The sequence below is a fragment of the Salarias fasciatus genome, chromosome 3 (genome assembly GCF_902148845.1).
Source record: "Salarias fasciatus chromosome 3, fSalaFa1.1, whole genome shotgun sequence".
NCBI lineage: Eukaryota > Metazoa > Chordata > Actinopteri > Blenniiformes > Blenniidae > Salarias > Salarias fasciatus.
The window spans coordinates 26,572,157-26,589,163 of record NC_043747.1 but is presented as its reverse complement, the minus strand read 5'-3'; the positions used below and the strand labels follow the sequence as shown (position 1 = coordinate 26,589,163).

Below are 17,007 nucleotides of genomic sequence, written 5' to 3'. Positions count from 1 at the left end.
GCTAACTGGTTAATTTGCACATGTGACGAAACAAATAGTGACTGTGAAGGAATGGAAGAGATGTTTCCAGTTGTGAAAGAAAAATGAAAACACACGAGCTTGAATTTTTTTTCCTTAAAAAAAAACTATTGAATAAGACACAAGTGCAAACATTGTACAGACAACACATCAGCCAGAAAAAATAACACTGTTCAAAACACTGAGCAATAAATGAATAGGCTGTAAAGAAGTAATTCATACATGTAAAATGCAGATGCTCCAAGTCTACTTTTTTAAAGGACTTGCATGAGAACTGAACTTTTCCTGACATCAAATACCGATAGCAGTGATTATTAAATACCATTTGCAGAGTGAGCCCGATGTCACTCAGCAGCATGTAACTGTGACCTGTGCTTCATGCTACATGCTAAAGCGTTCTGAGGCTCACACACCAGTGACGCTACATGCTAAGAGTTTTGGGGTTCACACACCAATGATGCTACATGCTAATATGATTACCAGGAACATCAGTCAGCTGCTTGCTTGTAGACTAAAACAGAGCAGAAGAGAGTCTGACGGACTCCTTCTCAGACTCAATGACTATGCTGGACTGGAGCCAGACTGGAAGGAACTCCCACCTCTGACTCCAGTGCCGATAATAACAGGCTAGTAACCAGGGACACATTAGTATGACACGAGTCCTTTGGAGGAGCACAAGAGAGAGTGGTGGGCCTATTCTAAGGTGTTTGGGCCATGTTGAGGGATTTGGGGCAGTTAGGATCAGAAGGCCACTCTCCAGCTCTTGGCTGAGCCTCTCTGCCTGACTGGATGATAGCAAGAGGAGAGACCACAAGAATATCACAAAAAGCCCTGCTGAACTTAAAGAAAAAATTGGGAGAGTCTGTCCCACACTATGATGGCTTTAGAAAGTAGAAACTCAGTGATGAAGTCCATGGCAATGTCAGACCAGGTTCACAGGAGACCAGGACCGGCTGACAAGGAGTTTTCAGTTGGAAAGTCCTGCTAGTCCTTCTCCATGGCTGGGCACCAAAAGTGCCACTAAGAGCGTCGTCATGGATCCTGGATGGTGGGAGAACGGTGAGGTGTGGGCCAACAGGATGACAGCTGACCCGAGGGACACTGACATGGACAGGCGGCTACCTAGACACTTCCCCTGGACTGTTAATCCCTCCAGAGCACTTCTGACTCTCTCCTCAGCCTCCCAGGTGACTGCCTCCACCAAACAGGTGGGAGGCAGAATCATGTCAAAGGTCTAAGGTTCAAGAGAAGAGTCAAATAGTCACAAGAGGGCAGCAGGATTAATGTTCTTGGACCCATGGTGACAGGACAGTGCTAAGTCAAATCAATTGATTGAAAGTGCATACTTTGCCTTTCGGGAGGATTTTGTATTTCATCCAAACCATGAAAAAACTGTTTGGACCCCTGAAGTCAACACTTCAGAGGCCGGCTTGATAGCCAGCAGCTCCCTGTTCCCAATGCCATAGTTGCTATCCGCTTCTTCCTGGACAATCGTGCAAGAATGAACATGGTCGTCCTGAGAGCTCAGGAAATGTGGAGGCTCCGTTACAAAACTACACAAGGAGATCTGATGACAGTCCTCTACTGAGGTTTCACAAACTCTGCAGATTCTCCTTCTTCACCGTAAAGCCAAACTCCAGCGTGTAGCGGCTGAGTGAAGGAGGTCTGGACTCTGTGGAGGAGAGTCATGGTTTCAGAGATGCTGTAGAAAGACAGAATCCCTGCTGTGTGATCCAGGTACACTCCCACTCTGGAGGACCAGGGACCTGGGATGAGAGTTCTGGCATTGCGGTGCAGAAATATGAAACTGTTTGAGCCACAATCTAAAGCCCAAGATTTATTGTTATGTCCAAATCCACATTTATTCCCTCCTCTGCTGATGTTCTTGTAGGTGACTGCTACATTAACTCCTCTTCTTCCTCTCCACTCCACCTCCCAGTAGCATCGTCCAGTCAGACTCTCTCTGCTCACAACCTGAAGACATTCAGTGAATCTGTCTGGATGATCAGGATAAGGCTGATCTTCCCATGTGAAAGTGACTTTTCTGTCCCCATCAGATAATAACAGCAGACTGTTTACAGAGTTTGGATCCAGAGTGATCTGCTGTGAATACTGTAAGAAGTCTGCTCTGCTCTCTGGCTGTGGTTTTGGTGGTTTTGGTGGTTGTAGCAGCAGCAGCTCCTCGTCAGCGGCTCTCAGTGAGATGTTTGTCCCTGTGTCTCTCAGAATGTCCTGGAGTTTGTCTCTGCTCTCTGACACAGCTGCTGCCACGTCCTCAAAGTATCTGAGAGGAGCAGTGTGGTTGCTGGAGGAGTGTGTGGGCTCACTGAGTGCTGACACTGAGGGGTAGCTGGGCAGAAACTGGGTGTGGTCCTCTGTGTGAGCCAGCTGCTCCAGCTGGACGTCTTTCCTCTTCAGCTCACTGATCTCCTGCTCCAGCTTCTCCTCAAGCTCTTTGAGTTCACTCACTGCAGTTTGCTGCCGGGATCTCAGCTCCTGTTTCACCTCCAGGCTTCTTTTCTGGATGAGACGGATCATCTGGGTGAAGCTCTCCTCGCTGTTCTCCACTGCTTCATCAGCAGAGACATTGATGGCCTCCACCTGCTGCTGAAGCAGCTTCACCTCTTTCTCTCGCTCCTGGATTCTCTGCTGGATGTTTAGTCGACTCTCCTCCAGCTCCTTCTGCTTCTGCCTCCTCTCTGCTGCAGCTGGGACTGTTTCATGGCCTCTGTGTTGGTCCATGGTGCAGAGGTAACAGATAATCTGCTGATCAGTGCGACAGAAAATCTTCATCACCTCATCGTGAAGAGAGCAGATCTTCTCCTGGATCTTCTTGGAGGGCTCCACCAGCTGGTGTTTCTTAAAAGCAGCAGATTGATGATGAGGTTGGACATGTTCCTCACAGTAAGAGACCAAACAGACCAGACAGGACTTGACGGCTTTCAGCTTCCTCCCAGAGCAAACATCACAGGACACATCTTCAGGTCCAGCAGAGCAGAGATCAGCTGCAGCAGCTTGGAGTCCAGTCTTCTTCAGATCCTCCACTATCTCTGTTAACATTGTGTTTTTCTCCAGGTCAGGTTCTCCTCTCAACAAAAGCCAGATTTTGAAGAGATTCTCTTCCTGCTCAGCAGGTTTGAAGCTGAACCCTCCTCTGGTTTCCTGCTCCTGGTTCTGCCGGTGAGCTGCTGCCCTCTGCAGCTCGGAGACGTCAGTGATCCTCAGCTGGGAGATCTGTGAAAGAGGAGGAGGCAGAGAAGGGAGAGGCCGTCACAGGCTGATTTCATTCAGGAAATCCAGCAGCTTCACTTCACCTTCCAGCTGAAAGGCGAAGTTTTCAGCTTCAGCTCGTCAACTCACTCACTCGCTCTCTCTTTCATCTCCAACTAATCACATCTCTGGACTTCCTGTTTGAATCAAAAAGAAATGAAATCCCAGCTGTTAGCTAATGCTAGCTGCTGTGGACACAGAGGAAGTGTGCGAGAGTAAAGTAGCTGCTGTGTTTCTCATAAAGCCCCCTCAGTGAGTCCTGTCCTCATCAAGCTGTCAGCCTCAGTTTTCTACTCACATCAGTAGAAATCCTCAGAAGACGTCCGGACTCTGTTCGCTGTGAACACACTGCTGATCTGAAGGGAGGGGAGGAGCAGATGTGGAGAGGAGTGGTCAGACGGAGAAACACACTCTGGGTGGAACTGAGTCACTTCAGCTCCGCTGCTCTGCGACTGTTCAGGACTGAAACGAGGAGGATGAACAAGAGGAGCTGATGAAAGATGAAAAATAAACTCCACTTCCTCATCTCCACCTCAAAAGGCTAATCCAAAGTCAAATCAATTCGGGACCTCTCTAAAAAGATATCAATAATAATCCTTGAATAGATGGAATGTTTCCCAAATATAAGTGTGTTATGTGTTCATTTTGTGTATCCCCGTTCTTGTTGTGTTTATTTTGTATCTTTTCTCTGTTGCTTCGTGGTCGTTTTGCGTCTTTATGTTGTGATTGTATGTATTCCTGTCAGCATCGTTTCTGTTTTGTGTCTGCCTGCTCTCTCAAGAGTATAACTCCAAAGCGCAGGTTACTTTCCAGCAGAGAGAAGGAGACAAACACCTGAAGGGACCCACAAATAGATGTGCTTACTTGTTTGTTTTTTTTTTTTGTTTGTTTTTTTTGGTCACTGGTATATTTGAATCAAACCTGGGTAAAACCTCTCTGAAAACTTTTGGACCTTTTGGTCTTTAACTCGACGAACCAAGCTGAGGAAGCTGAGGCCGAATTGAAAGAGAAGCTGTGTTTTACATGTGATTAGGTTTCAGACGGGCTTGCTCCATGACATGATGACAGTTGGGCAGTCAAGACATAATTTTTTTAAAAATTGTGATTAATTGCAGAATATGCATTATAATTGTGATTAATAGTGTTTTGAATTGCATGCTATTTTGCATTCCAAGGCACTTTTTTAAACTCGTAATGTAAAGTACTTCTTACCAGAGTGTATTAAATGGGAAACAAATGAACACAAGCAAAGAGTTTCAGTTTGACCTTTTGTATTTTCTTTCAAAATAAAGTGTCGTTTACACCCACTGGCCTGCTTCAAGAATCCATCTTCAACAAAATGTTCCATCAGTGATGAAGTCAGGACTTTGAGGAAACAACTTCAAGTATTCAGATGAATAAAGAAAAGTATAGATACTGTGAGAGATTAAATGAGAAAAATTGCACCATGACTAAAGAAATCAAACTATTCCCAACTGGGAATAACAGCAAGCAGGCAGTCTGTCACACTGGGGAGAGATTTGTACTGAGTTCATGGCAAACAGAACAACCCAGAACAGGGAGATCTGATGGAGTCCTCTCCTGAGGGTTCAGGAACTCTGCAGAGTTTCCTACATTACCATAAAGGTTAACTCCAGCGTGCAGCGGCTGAGTGAAGGTGGTCTGGACTCTGTGGAGGAGAGTCATGGTTTCAGAGACGCTGTAGAAAGACAGAATCCCTGCTGTGTGATCCAGGTACACTCCCACTCTGGAGGACCAGGGGCCTGAGAGGGGAGTGTCTGTGTCGTTGTGCCGGAATGTGAAGTTATTTGGGTAACAAATCAAAGCCCAAGATTTGTCATTTAATCCAAATATACATTCACTGATGTCCCCTGTTCTGCTGATGTTCTTGTAGGAAACTGCGATATTTACTGATACTCTTGCTCTCCACTCCACCTCCCAGTAGCATCGTCCAGTCAGACTCTCTCTGCTCACAACCTGAAAACATCCTGCAAATCTGTCTGGATGATCAGGATACGACTGATCTTCTGTTAAAGTTACTTTTCTGTTCTTGTCAGATAATAACAGATATTTGTTAGCAGAGTTTGGATCCAGTGTGATCTGCTGGGAATACTGTAAGAAGTCTGCTCTGCTCTCTGGCTGTGGTTTTGGTGGTTTTGGTGGTGGTAGCAGTAGCAGCTCCTCCTCAGTGTCTCTCAGTGAGATGTTTGTCCCTGTGTCTCTCAGGATGTCCTGGAGTTTGTCTCTGCTCTCTGACACAGCTGCTGCCACATCCTCAAAGTATCTGAGAGGAGCAGTCTGGATGCTGGAGGAGTGTGTGGGCTCACTGAGTGCTGACACTGAGGGGTAGCTGAGCAGAAACTGGGTGTGGTCCTCTGTGTGAGCCAGCTGCTCCAGCTGGACGTCTTTCCTCTTCAGCTCACTGATCTCCTGCTCCAGCTTCTCCTCAAGCTCTTTGAGTTCACTCACTGCAGTTCGCTGCTGGGATCTCAGCTCCTGTTTCACCTCCAGGCTTCTTTTCTGGATGAGACGGATCATCTGGGTGAAGCTCTCCTCGCTGTTCTCCACTGCTTCATCAGCAGAGACATTGATGGCCTCCACCTGCTGCTGAAGCAGCTTCACCTCTTTCTGTCGCTTCTGGATTCTCTGCTGGATGTTTAGTCGACTCTCCTCCAGCTCCTTCTGCTTCTGCCTCCTCTCTGCTGCAGCAGCTTGGAGTCCAGTCTTCTTCAGATCCTCCACTAACTCTGCTAACAGGAGGTTCTTCTCCAGGTCAGGTCTCTGTCTGAACTCCTTCCTGCACTGAGGACAGCTGTAGATTCCCTTCTTCTTCTCTTCATCCCAGTGGCTTTGAATACAGCTGCTGCAGTAGCTGTGTCCACAGGGAACCGTTAGCGGATCCTTCAGGAGATCCAGACAGATGGAGCAAGAGAACTTTAGTGGATCCAGCTGAGATCCTCTCTGAGCCATTTTCTCCTCTCAATGGCAGCCAGAGTTTGAAGAGTTTCTCTTCCTGCTCAGCAGGTTTGAAGTTGAACCCTCCTCTGGTTTCCTGCTCCTGGTTCTGCTGGTGAGCTGCTGCCCTCTGCAGCTCGGAGACGTCAGTGATCCTCAGCTGGGAGATCTGTGGAAGAGGAGGAGGCAGAGAAGGGAGAGGCCGTCACAGACTGATTTCATTCAGGAAAACAAGCAGCTTCACTTCACCTTCCAGCTGAAAGGTGAAGCTTTCACCTTCAGCTCTTCAACTCACTCACTATCTCTCTCTTTCATCTCCAACTAATCAGATCTCTGGACTTCCTGTTTGAATCAAAAAGAACTGAAATTCCAGCTGTTAGCTAATGCTAGCTGCTGTGGACACAGAGGAAGTGTGAGAGAGTAAAGTAGCTGCTGTGTTTCTCATAAAGCCCCCTCAGTGAGCCCTGTCCTCATCAAGCTGTCAGCATCAGTTTTCTACTCACATCAGTAGAAATCCTCAGAAGACGTCTGGACTCTGTTCGCTGTGAACACACTGCTGATCTGAAGGGAGGGGAGGAGCAGATGTGGAGAGGAGTGGTCAGACTGAGAAACACACTCTGGGTCAAACTGCATCACTTCAGCTCTTCAGGACTGAAACAAGGAGGATGAACAAGAGGAGCTGATGAGAGATGAAAAATAAACTCTGCTTCCTCATCTCCACCTCAAAGGGCTTTTCACTTGATGTAGTGGAAATTCCTTTTTGATGCCATGGAAAGATTTATTTAAACAATGTAATTTTCGAGACACCAATCAGCAAGACTTCAAATGACTGGTGAGCTGACAGACTCATCTTTCTGAGAGAGACCTACTAAAACAGGGATGCTGAATGAGCCACTGGCGCCATGGATTAGACAGAACAATCAGATTCAAGGGATACAAATGGCAGCAGGAGAACAAAATTCAGCTTTATGTGTGGACCGTATTGTTGCATTCCTTCCAGCCCCAACTGATTCTCTACCTGAGCTGATGACAGTGTTACACAAATGTGATTCACAATTAGATTAGAAAGTATAAATGAGCAAGGAACTGCCCTGAAGTTTAAGTTTACTTGTGTTTTTTTCGGTCCATACATTTTTTAATGTTATAATTCTGTTTATTTGTTTTTATTGATTTACTTATTTTGTTTTTTTAAAAAATTTATTTATTTGTATTCTTTTTTATTTCTATTTCTCTTTTTCTTGTAGTTTATGTGTGTGAGTTCATATTGTGTATCCATGTAGTGATTGTGTTTGTTTTGTGTATTTTTGTTGTCGTTTTTTTGTCATATGATTGTTTTGCATCTTCATGTTGTAATTCTTTGTGTTTCTGTCGGCATAGTTTTTGTTTTGCGTCTTTTCGTTGTGATGCCATCGCGTCACACACCCTGTTGTGTTACTTTTCTGTGTCTTTGTTACATTTTGTGTCCATTTACAGTCCTTTTCGGGTCTTTTTGAGTCACTTTGTGTGTCTTTTGTTGCTTTTTTCCAGTGTGCCTTTGTGTCCTCCGTTGCGGTTCCCCGTCTCACCGGTGGGGGCGCAGTGACCAGGGTCAATGGACGGAAATGGAATGTGCTGTTTTTCAAAATAAGAGTAACACTTTTGACAAACTTTTTTTTTACATTTCTTACTTATGTGTTCTGGCGATTGATTTCAATTATTGTGGTAATTCAATGAGTGTCTGGTTGACGGAGGGATGGATTTTTGGTGTCGCCGCTTCACGTGGAGTCGCCGGATAATAAAGAGTCTTTTATTGTTTGAGAAGGTTATTTCCGGTGAAGGCTCCGGACTTTTTTCCAGCCAAAACAAAAGCAGCTCCGCGGCCCGCGGCGGCTTCCACCCCCGAAGAAAGCTCCACACCGACTCCCAGCACCCAACCGGCCGCACACGGAGGCTCCCAGGCCGGGGCCGAGGCGCGGCGACTCCGGGCCCGGTGGGTCGTCTTTGTCCGGCTGGAAATGGAGGCTGCTGGCAGGCTGCAAGGAGCCGCCGGGAGGAGCGGCTGAAAGCGGGAGAACAGACGCTCGCGGGCGGGTTCAACAGGCCAAGAGGAGGCGGGCATGGGGGAGTAGAGAGCGGCCGGGGCTCCTCCGACCGACCGACCCACCGAACCACCGACCTACCGACGCTCAGCCGCGCGCCGCCATGGCCCCCGGCTCGCTGGTGGCGGCCTGCCGCAGCCTGGCCCTCTCGACGTGGCTGCTCTCCTTCTGCTTCGTCCACCTGCTGTGCCTGGACTTCACCGTGGCCGAGCGGGAGGAGTGGTACACGGCCTTCGTCAACATCACCTACGTGGACCCGGCCACCTCGGAGCTGCGCACCGAGAAGACGGAGTGCGGCCGCTACGGGGAGCACTCCCCGAAGCGGGACGCCAAGGGGGTCCTGGTGCTGCCCGCGGCCCCGCTCGACCGCCAGGCCTGCGACCCCGGCACCCGGTTCGCGGTGCCGGCACAGCCCGGGCCCTGGGTGGCGCTGATCGCCCGGGGAAACTGCACCTACAAGGACAAGATCCGCCACGCCGCGGCGCACAACGCGTCCGCCGTGGTCATCTTCAACGTGGGCTCCGCCAACGCCAACGACACCATCACCATGCCTCACCCAGGTACCGGGAGCTGCACCCAAATGTCTGCACGTGAAGACGCAGCTTCACTGTTTCCACAGAGATTAGGAGCAACGTTTTCAGAAAGTTGCGTTTTGGGGTCCGTTCACACGACGTCTATCAGTGAAAATGCAAAAACCTCATCGAGTTTGGGGCATCAGTTTTATATGACAGTGGGACGGGGAGAAACTGTAAACACAACTTTCCTCGTTTCCAAGGAAACCGGCGCTTTCGGGAAGTTTAATTTTAGGATCCGTTTATACGACTTTTTTTTACGTACAAGCACTACTTTCCTGTTTCCACAGAGATGAACGTTGTACGTGTTTAGATTTTTGCAAGTAATTTTTTAAATATTTTTATGTGTCTGTTTACATGACAACAGAACTGGGAGAAACTGAAAACGCAACTTTTTGAAAATGGTGGAACTTCTCCAAAATGATGCAACTCTCTCTGTGAAAACGGGGAAAACACAACTTTCTGAAAACGGCTGACTTGACTTGACAGTCCTGTGTTGTTGTGCACATGATCAGTCGACGGGCAACACTAACTCGTGGACCAACATGCAAAACACACCATTTTTAGTATTTCTGCTGTTGCCGTGGAAACGTAGTTGGTTGTCATTTTTGTGGAGTCGGCCCACTGCCCAGGTAGTGTTTTTAGTCTTTTGTTACTTTCCCAGATGAAAGCAGGCTTTGCTGTGAGTCACGGTGTGTAGTGATCTGTTACACAACAACTAACAGCTGTTTCTCACACACACACACACACACACACACACACACACACACACACACACACAGGATCAGGTTCATTTGGAGGTTTCTGTTCTTCTTGTTGTGGGACAGAAGCAGAAATGGATCCCTGGGGGAACATTTTTATGCCCCAGACAAATCAATTTTCTGTGTGTGTGTTTTGTTTTGTCCCTATTTAGTGTTTTTGTGACCAGTTTCTGACTTCATGACAATATTTTGGGTGTTCTCTTGTTATGTAGTCCATTTACATCATTTTGCATCACTTTATGATTGTTTTGAATCGCTTTGTTAGTTTTATATCACTTTGTGGTCGTTTTGTTGTACTTTTTCATCATTTTGCAGCACTTTGTGGTCATTTTGCATGGCCTTGTGGTTGTTGTGAATCACTTTGTGGTTGTTGTGAATCACTTTGTGGTAATTTTGCATCACTTTGTGGTTGTTTGGTGTGTGTGATCATGTTTTAGTCATTTTATGATGTGTGCTTGTTTGCAGGGGTCGATGTGAGTTCAGTGGTGGCCTCAGGCTGCTTTTAACTTGTGGCTTGCCAAATCACACTCTGTCTCTCTCTCTCACACACACAGACACCCAGCGGACCAATCACAGCCCTCGTGTTGTGCCCACTTCCTGTTGTTCTGTGGGTGTTAGTGTGGGTCGGGGTTGCTGCAGGTGCACTTGGTCAACACAGAGACTCTGGAGGTGGCAGGAGGCTCTGCATCGCCTCTGTATCACAGTATTTTTAGTCAAATCTTTAGGCACTAATTGATATTTTCATGTGGACTTCAGAGTGAACTTGCCAGTTTTCTGTGGTCACATGTTGATTTTTCCATCGTTTGTCTGCAATATCATACGACACATTGCAGGAGTTTTGCTAAATTTGCCGGTTTGACTCAGACCCCGTTCACACGGAAGCGCTCCCAAGTGAAACCGCGTTGTTTTTGCATTTACGTTTCAGAAATGACGTAGTTTTCCTGTTGGTCCATTAGTTGGTGCTGTTGTTTGCTTTTGTAATGAAACCCCACACACACGCATTGCAGAGAACAATAAACTCTAAAAATCAACAATAGGAGAACAAGGACACGCGTATGGACAGACCGCCAAGTTGATTGTTTTTTGGTGACTGTCGGCTGTTGTTATCGTCCGTCTGCTCACACATGCAGAAGCAGTACTGTAAAATGATTCAAAATGAGTACAAAGTGAGAGAAAGTGCCCACAAAATAAAGCGTAAGTAAGGAAAGTTTATTCATAAAGTGCTTTTCTCAGATAAAACCACAAAGTAAAAGGACAAGAACAAGGTAAAAGGCATACATACGGTATCATAGATTTCTCCAGTAAAAAAATCAGCTAAAAGCTTCCCTGAATAATATCATCTTGAAGGCCTATTTGTCCACAGATTTGGCCGTTCAGAGCAACAGGTCCAAGTGGTTCCAGAGTCTGGAGGCAACAGCCTGAAAGGATCAGTCTCTACGGGAGTTAAACTGGGTCTTTGGGTCCTTCAGGAGTTTCTGAGTTCTGATTAGGACAGTCAATCAATCAATCAATCAATTTATTTTTGTATAGCCCAGTATCACAACAACAGTTGCCTCAGAGGGCTTCAAGATGTTACATTGGTTGGTAAAAATAAAAACAGTGAATAAGCATAATATTAATATGTCAAATTCACAGTAACGAGACAAAACCAAGCAACCACCGCCTTAGACCCAGCAAGAAAAAAACTCCAAAAACCCAGTGGGAAAAGAAGACATCTTGGGGAGAACCACAGTATGGAGGGATCCCTCTCCCAGGGACGTACAGCTTTGGCAACAGCTAGCATGAGACGATAAGAAGTAAAGCCTAGGACTATGTTGAGTACAGTCCGTTGGACGGTCCAGCACAAGAACCACGGATCCCAGAAGTAGAACTGAAGCCAGTCCGCGGGCAGCACCGACAGTCGTGTTCAAACAAGTGAAAAGAGAATGACAGTATTCCAAACGGCATGAAGTGAAAGCATGAATAATCAGTTCAAGGTCAAATTTTAACATTTTTCTTAGAGATAGAGACCTCAGAGATATATTTTTGTCAGCTGACGAGACTGAGCGCCCTAAGACATGCCTGATCAATAATAAAATACTGCAAATGGACTCCAGAACAGCCATAGAACACCACAGATCTTCAGAAAGTCGAAGTGTGATCAAGAATCCGTTTCTGCTTCTGCGTGATGACGACAAGAAAACAAACCGAATGAACCTGATTCTGTGTGTTTGTGTGTGTGTTATCATGGAAATGGGTGCCTGAAACAGTTTTGTGTTTTGACTTGAATTCGCGGTCGTGTCAACAGGCCTTCAGAACTGATGTGACTTCTTGGTTGTTGAACCTCACAATGTGTCCGCTGGATTCCTGTAGCTGTGACGCCTTCATGTCTCCTTGTTTTCAGGCACAGGCGATGTGGTCGCCATCATGATCCCCGAGCCCAAAGGCCGGGAGGTCGTCCTGCTGCTGGAGCGCAACGTGACGGTCAACATGACGATCACCATCGGCACCAGGAACCTGCAGAAGTACGTGAGCCGGACGTCGGTGGTGTTCGTGTCCATCTCCTTCATCGTGCTGATGATCATCTCTCTGGCCTGGCTCGTCTTCTACTACATCCAGAGGTTCAGATACGCCAACGCTCGAGACCGAAACCAGGTAAGGCCAGGCCAGGCCAGCGATAAGACAGAAACAAAGCGTTTCCATCTGAAACCTGGTCGTGGAAACGGAACCTCAGTCGCGGTCGCCACTGCTCTCTCTACAAAACGTATTCTTATCTGTCTGCCTCCTCAGCGCCGTCTTGGTGACGCGGCCAAGAAAGCCATCAGCAAACTGCAGGTCCGCACCATCAGGAAGGGGGACCAGGAGACGGAGGCAGACTTCGACAACTGCGCCGTCTGCATCGAGGGCTACAAAGCCAACGACGTGGTGCGCATCCTGCCCTGCAGGTGAGCGGCGGCCATAGAAAACCAGAAGGAGCTGAAAGTTGATCCAGAATAAATGGATTCACCCAAATTGGAATAGTTTTCTTGAAATAAAGAGCTGACCTTTGTGCGACTCTCCATGTGATGGTAAAATGACTTTGCGTCTGTTGATTTGAGATATTCTTGGAACTAAAGCGACTGATTGTTTCCATCCTGACTTTATGAACCGACTCTCCTGAGAGAACAGATCAGACCCTGTTTTTTTCCCCTCGATTCTTCCCACGGCGTGTTTTTGGTTTCTAACGGTGGATCTCGCCGCCTCTTTGCTCCTTCAGACATTTGTTCCATAAGAGCTGCGTGGATCCGTGGCTGCTGGATCACCGCACGTGTCCCATGTGTAAGATGAACATCCTGAAAGCTCTGGGCATCGCGGTGAGTGACCGTTTCCAAATGTGATCTTTTTATATCTGTTTTTATTTGGATCAGGCCCCATTGGCACAATGTTTTAGAAACTATTGCCAAAAGTAACTGCACCCAGTGGAAATACAGCCATTGATCACAGTGGGGGCGAATGCCAGTAGCCATATGCATATCTATGGCCATATATCTCAGCTCCTGCTGCATGACGTAATGTTCCACTGCGCCTCCGGTCCGGATCCATAATGCAGCCGGTGTGAAATGGGCCTAATTTTGGTTAGAACCATCTTTTCTCACCAAAATTACTGTGAAAATCCATGTTTTTTCTTCACTTCCGGTTTTCAGTGATCGATTTGTAACGAGCGATACCATTGGTCAAGAGATACCATGTGTTGCCCGTCCTTCTAAACTGGCCTCTGATTCCCTTATTTTACTTTAACATTTGATCCAGTGGGAGATTTAATTTACATCAGTGGGGAAACAATTTTATAAAAATATAGTATAGGCTATTTTGGCACAAGTGTGAGGGAGATAAAGAAATATGGTTGAAGGCAAGAAGCCTGGCAGAAGGACGCACTGTGATGCGCTGTGTGTCAGCCACTCAAAAAACATCTGGACACCCTGAAATGTTTTGGGACACCCTCAACTGCAGATTCTGTCTAATATTCTGTGTGTCATCCACCCATATCATGAGGGCCTTGCTAATATTCCTCGTTGTTTCCATGTTGGGCCACCATGTTGGGCCACCATGCTGTTCTTTGTTTCATACTGCAAAGAACATTATGCTATAAACACTGAATGTATTGTAGTACTGTTGTATAAAATTTGTTTTCACTCGTTTCCATAGAGACAGGTTTCGGGCTGTTTTCTCCATGTCTGGTCTTCAGTGACTCTGAGCACTGTTGATTTGTAGTCAGTTCACCAAAATTCTACAGAACTTTTCAGTTTTCACTGAAAAAAAAATTGCTTAAACGTCTCCTCAATGTGATCAAAGATGAACTGAGTCGATTTTCCTTGTCCTGTTGTACATTTCTTGAATATCAGTAAGCCCATGATAAAAATGGGAATCTTGGAGGCGACTTGAATTTTGGTGCCAGTCATTGATGTGGCCCAGGAATAACCTGGTTGGATTGTAAACACTCTTTCATCTACGATTCTCCTTTGTTCATTTTGAACTGTGGCGGATCACTGAGGAGATCTTCATCAGATCACTTCCAAACAGCACTGGGTTTCTATTGCTTTTGGTTTTGAAATCTTCAAAATCCCCCTCCCCCCTCTCGCACCAGCTGAACGCCGACTGCCTGGACGACCTTCCGCTGGACTACGACCTGGCCCTGGGCGGCGTGGGCGGGGTCGGCGTGGGCGGGGTTGGTGTGCTGGCCCTGGAGGCCGTGGTGTCGGGAGCATCCAGTGACGGCACGCTGAGCGAGGGCGGCTCCTCGGTGGTGCTGGACCCCGGCGTGCGGCGGGTGGGGCTCCCGCAGGACTACCAGGACCCCGACACCCTGAGGGACAGCCCCCTGACAGCCACCACCGACACACACACAGGTAACGCACCGCCGCCTGGTGGCGTCTTTACAAAGGAGCAGTGTGATAAATGCCTGTATCATCTGCATAGAATAATTCTCCAGAACAAACAAGTCTAAAATCAGTCAACCTCCAGGTTGGATTTAAAATGACACGGAAAAGCTAGAACTGAATTTAAATTATTGTTGAAATCGCAATTAATCATGATTGATGCGATTAACTCTGACAGCCTGAGCAAAAAGAACTCGGAGGGAAGAGAGACAGACGTTTGGTCTCTTTGAAGAAAGATGGGCTAGTTGGTGAGATCATGCTGAAGCTTCTGTTTCGAAGCTGACGGAGTTAATAGTGTTCTGATATCACAGCATTTTAAGTTTAACCCTGGCAAACAGAAAGATAACTAAATATTTGATTTCAAATTTGCCAACAGAAAATTTCACATTTGTTGTTTGGATGAGGTGACGGCAACCCAATGTGGACAGCCAGAGCTGCCTCGTTGCTCTTGAAGCATCATCAGCATACTGAGGAAATTGTGTTTATGGAGTTGCTGTTTCTCTTCAGGTTTATGTTGAAATCGGTGGCTGCTTCAATAACATCAGCATCAAAACTGACTGAGGGAAAGTCTGGTAGAATCTTGAGATGCTACTTTAGCGCTGCTATTTTCCACGTATGATTTAATTGCTTTCTGCCTTTCAATGGCACTTTTAGTTTGTAAATTACTTATTTTCCTGGAAAGTTAGTGACTCCACCCCTCACCCCCCCAGGTGACTTCCAGCCAATGGCAAGCAGCGCCTCCGTGGCGTCGCTCGTCATCGCCGTGGAGACGGGTCTTTCGGACGAGGAGGGCTCGGCGGATCAGCCTCAGCTGGGGGAAAAGTCCTGAGAGCAGCACAACGGAACCAAACTGGAACCAGACTCCTGTCGGATTGGACCGTTTGACAATTTTCTTTTTTCTTTTTGAGTAGACTTTTAATGATCAGGCGGTAAACTGACCGTGGGCGGGGGGAACCCAGAGTTTGGACGTCGCAGTGGTCGGATGGACTCGAACCGGAACTTTTTTCACTCCCTCCAGAGATGTGAGCAGTTTAAGTTAAAGACTCGGAAGGTTGTAGTTTTCTGTTTCGGCGCGGTGGATTAATGTCTCCTGGTGAACGAGCCAACCTCACTGGAGTCTCATCGTCGAGTTTCGTGCTTTTCCTTTTCCCAAACCTTTGGGGGAAGGGAGACATTTATTTTGAAAGGACACACCAGTGCAGCAACTCTTGGTCAAAGTTCTCTTGGCTTCATTTTGCCTTTAGTTCATTTTAAAGTTCTCTTTTCTGCTGTTCAGGCTGTTTGTCACCTTTTCAGAACCCAACACGTCATTTCTGTCCCTACAAAGACACCAGGTTAGAAACAGTGTCTGAGCTGCCTGATATATCGGTTCAACAGCTCTTAGTATCAATTTTAATGTTTCCAGAAAGTCTTTTTGATAAACTGTTCAAGTTACAAAAGAGGAAGTTTGCGAGCGAGCCGCCAGGTGAGTGTGGTCTTCTTGCTACTGATCCTACAGTGTTACATTTGTGATGTGTTATCACGCCCAAAGTGTTGTGATGCATATCGTGTCGTCAGGTCCTTGCCCCCAGTTTCTGCTGTTTCCATGGAAACGGATACAAACACAAAAGCTTTCTGAAACAAATGATGTGTCTTCACTGGAAATAGGGCCTCAGTCAATCGTCGGTCCGAACAACAAAATCAGCGATCCTGTAACAAAACGTATGTCAGTGGAACATGAAGGCAGTCCTTCGCTCGAAGAAATGAAGGAGTGTGAGAAGCAAACAGCTGAATGATAAAATGTGCAATCAAGGAGTCCGAGGTGACGGGGTGGCCACGCCCCCCTGAAACCAGTCGATATAAAGACCGCCAGCATTGGGATGATCCTTCCTGACCAAGACGGGAGAACGCCGTCAAAACATGTTGAAGGAAAGCCCTGCCTGCCTGAACGGTAGAAAAGAGCATGCTTTTGGGGGCCCCGTTTCCACGGCAACGGCTCAATCTAACATGATGTCCGTTTACACAGCAACAGCAGAAATACTTAACAATGTTACCGACGACCAATTTGGATTGTTACTATAATGACTATCACCTTAAACAAGCTGCGTCTCCAATGGGTCAGACCGTCGTCATGGAAACGGGGCCTTGCTGGACGGTGTTGACAGTATTACTTCAGTTTGACCAGTCTTGGAATGGCTCCTTCTCTCAGTATTGTTTCTTTTTTCCTTTCCTTTCCTTCTCGTTTGGCCTGTGTGTATTCTTCCAGGCTTCCTGATTGTTACCGAACCCTGACCGCCTTCTGGTTTTCACCCTCTCTCTGTGTTTCCAAAACAGATTTCTGCACAGAACATTAAAAGTTGGTGAATAATGTTTGATAAAGTTTACATTTTCCCTTCAACACCATGGCAGGTGGGGAGCAGTTTCCGATTCGCAGAAATCCTTCCAATTTAGACAAAACATGACTGACATGTATTTTGTT

General features: G+C 46.8%; 3 protein-coding genes across 6 annotated transcripts in view; 1 reads left to right on the top strand and 2 right to left on the bottom strand.

The window, feature by feature from the left end:
• The window catches only part of LOC115380944 (NACHT, LRR and PYD domains-containing protein 14-like), a 148,769-nt gene extending 141,966 nt beyond the window's left edge, over positions 1 to 6,803 (bottom strand). The window contains exons 1-2 of the mRNA XM_030082261.1: positions 6,747 to 6,803; positions 6,080 to 6,412 (exon numbers count right to left, since the gene is read on the bottom strand). Of these exons, the coding sequence (XP_029938121.1) occupies positions 6,080 to 6,258 (179 nt within the window). The 5' untranslated portion in view covers positions 6,259 to 6,412; positions 6,747 to 6,803. The remainder of the gene's footprint in view (positions 1 to 6,079; positions 6,413 to 6,746) is intronic.
• LOC115381355 (tripartite motif-containing protein 16-like) lies at positions 122 to 3,644 on the bottom strand. 4 transcript variants are annotated; one of them, XM_030082679.1, is made up of 3 exons: positions 3,587 to 3,627; positions 3,379 to 3,425; positions 122 to 3,252 (listed from the first exon to the last, which is right to left on the bottom strand). In XM_030082679.1, the coding sequence occupies exon 3, from the start codon at positions 3,076 to 3,078 to the stop codon at positions 1,600 to 1,602; it is 1,479 nt and encodes a 492-aa protein (XP_029938539.1). In that variant the 5' UTR covers positions 3,079 to 3,252; positions 3,379 to 3,425; positions 3,587 to 3,627; the 3' UTR covers positions 122 to 1,599. The 4 variants fall into 4 exon arrangements, with proteins under 4 accessions (XP_029938539.1, XP_029938522.1, XP_029938530.1 ...); XM_030082662.1 differs by having other exon boundaries at positions 3,333 to 3,425; positions 3,587 to 3,624; XM_030082670.1 differs by having other exon boundaries at positions 3,383 to 3,425; positions 3,587 to 3,602.
• A 1,621-nt stretch (positions 6,804 to 8,424) lies between the features above and the next one.
• On the top strand, positions 8,425 to 16,898 carry LOC115381387 (RING finger protein 150-like). The gene is made up of 6 exons (XM_030082728.1): positions 8,425 to 8,881; positions 12,038 to 12,288; positions 12,424 to 12,578; positions 12,890 to 12,986; positions 14,258 to 14,519; positions 15,260 to 16,898. Exons 1-6 carry the CDS (start codon positions 8,425 to 8,427, stop codon positions 15,376 to 15,378), a joined length of 1,341 nt encoding a protein of 446 aa, XP_029938588.1. The 3' UTR covers positions 15,379 to 16,898.
• Positions 16,899 to 17,007: the final 109 nt, after the last annotated feature.

Excerpts from the sequence above, each read along its gene's own strand:
- LOC115381355 (XM_030082688.1), bottom strand. The coding sequence starts at position 3,078 with ATGTTAACAGAGATAGTGGAGGATCTGAAGAAGACTGGACTCCAAGCT.
- LOC115381387 (XM_030082728.1), top strand. The coding sequence starts at position 8,425 with ATGGCCCCCGGCTCGCTGGTGGCGGCCTGCCGCAGCCTGGCCCTCTCG. Across the intron at positions 12,579-12,889 it reads GTGCGCATCCTGCCCTGCAG|ACATTTGTTCCATAAGAGCT; the intron begins GTGAGCGGCGGC and ends TTGCTCCTTCAG. Across the intron at positions 14,520-15,259 it reads CACCACCGACACACACACAG|GTGACTTCCAGCCAATGGCA; the intron begins GTAACGCACCGC and ends TCACCCCCCCAG.